Source organism: Equus asinus, chromosome 8, assembly GCF_041296235.1.
Source record: "Equus asinus isolate D_3611 breed Donkey chromosome 8, EquAss-T2T_v2, whole genome shotgun sequence".
NCBI classification, from domain to species: Eukaryota; Metazoa; Chordata; class Mammalia; order Perissodactyla; family Equidae; genus Equus; species Equus asinus.
The window spans coordinates 37,148,061-37,149,214 of record NC_091797.1 but is presented as its reverse complement, the minus strand read 5'-3'; the positions used below and the strand labels follow the sequence as shown (position 1 = coordinate 37,149,214).

General features: G+C 43.0%; 1 protein-coding gene across 1 annotated transcript; it reads left to right on the top strand.

Moving 5' to 3' along the window:
- The first annotated feature begins 221 nt into the window (after nt 1-221).
- Nucleotides 222-1,154, top strand: LOC106843521 (olfactory receptor 2J3-like). The gene has a single exon (XM_014860551.1). It carries the CDS (start codon nt 222-224, stop codon nt 1,152-1,154), a length of 933 nt encoding a protein of 310 aa, XP_014716037.1.

Here is a 1,154-nt window from a genome sequence, read left to right as displayed (position 1 = left end):
TTCTTTCTTTTTTTTAATGTCAATATGATCTTGTAGATTCTTATTTCTTTCAAGTCGTTAGTATTATAGTTGCTCTTAATGCCCAAATTACCCTAGGATTGAATAGTGGTAGACCCTTCAGACTGGTTTCTGTTTCTTTTTCATGTGTCCCTGTGATTCTTTTAGCATGTCCTCACTTCTTTTGAGTGTATAATATTCTTTCCTCAGGTAACAAGAAATGAATGGTGATGGAAAAAATCAATGCAAGTTCAGAAAGCTACTTTGTTCTACTGGGTTTTTCTAATTGGCCTCATTTGGAAGCAGTTCTCTTTGTGGTTATCTTGATGTTCTACTCAATGACATTGATAGGCAACCTATTTATTATTATCTTGTCATACCTGGACTCCCATCTCCACACTCCCATGTACTTCTTCCTCTCAAACCTCTCTTTTCTGGATCTCTGCTACACCACCAGTGCCATCCCCCAGTTTCTGGTTAACCTTTGGGGCCTAGAGAAAACCATCTCTTATGCTGGTTGCATGATACAACTTTACTTTTCCCTTGCACTGGGAACCACAGAATGTGTGCTACTGGTGGTGATGTCTTATGACCGTTATGTAGCTGTATGTAGACCTTTGCATTATACTGTCCTCATGCACCCTCGTTTCTGCCATCTGCTGGCTGTGGCTTCTTGGGTAAGTGGGTTTACCAACTCAGCTGTTCACTCCTCCTTTACATTCTGGGTACCCCTGTGTGGAAATCGTCAAGTGGACCACTTCTTCTGTGAAGTTCCAGCACTGCTACGACTGTCATGTGTTGATACCCATGCTAATGAGCTGACCCTCATGGTCACCAGCTCTATTTTTGTTCTCATACCTCTCATCCTCATTCTCAGCTCCTATGGTGCCATTGCCCGGGCTGTGCTGAGGATGCAGTCAACAACTGGCCTTCAGAAAGTCTTTGGGACCTGTGGAGCCCATCTTCTGGTTGTATCCCTCTTTTTCATTCCAGCCATGTGCATATATCTCCAGCCACCATCAGGAAATTCTCAAGATCAAGGCAAGTTCATTGCCCTCTTTTATACTGTTGTCACCCCTAGCCTCAACCCTCTAATCTACACCCTCAGAAACAAAGATGTAAGAGAGGCAGTAAAAAGACTAATTGGTTGGGACTGA

Excerpts from the sequence above, each read along its gene's own strand:
- LOC106843521 (XM_014860551.1), top strand. The coding sequence starts at position 222 with ATGGTGATGGAAAAAATCAATGCAAGTTCAGAAAGCTACTTTGTTCTA.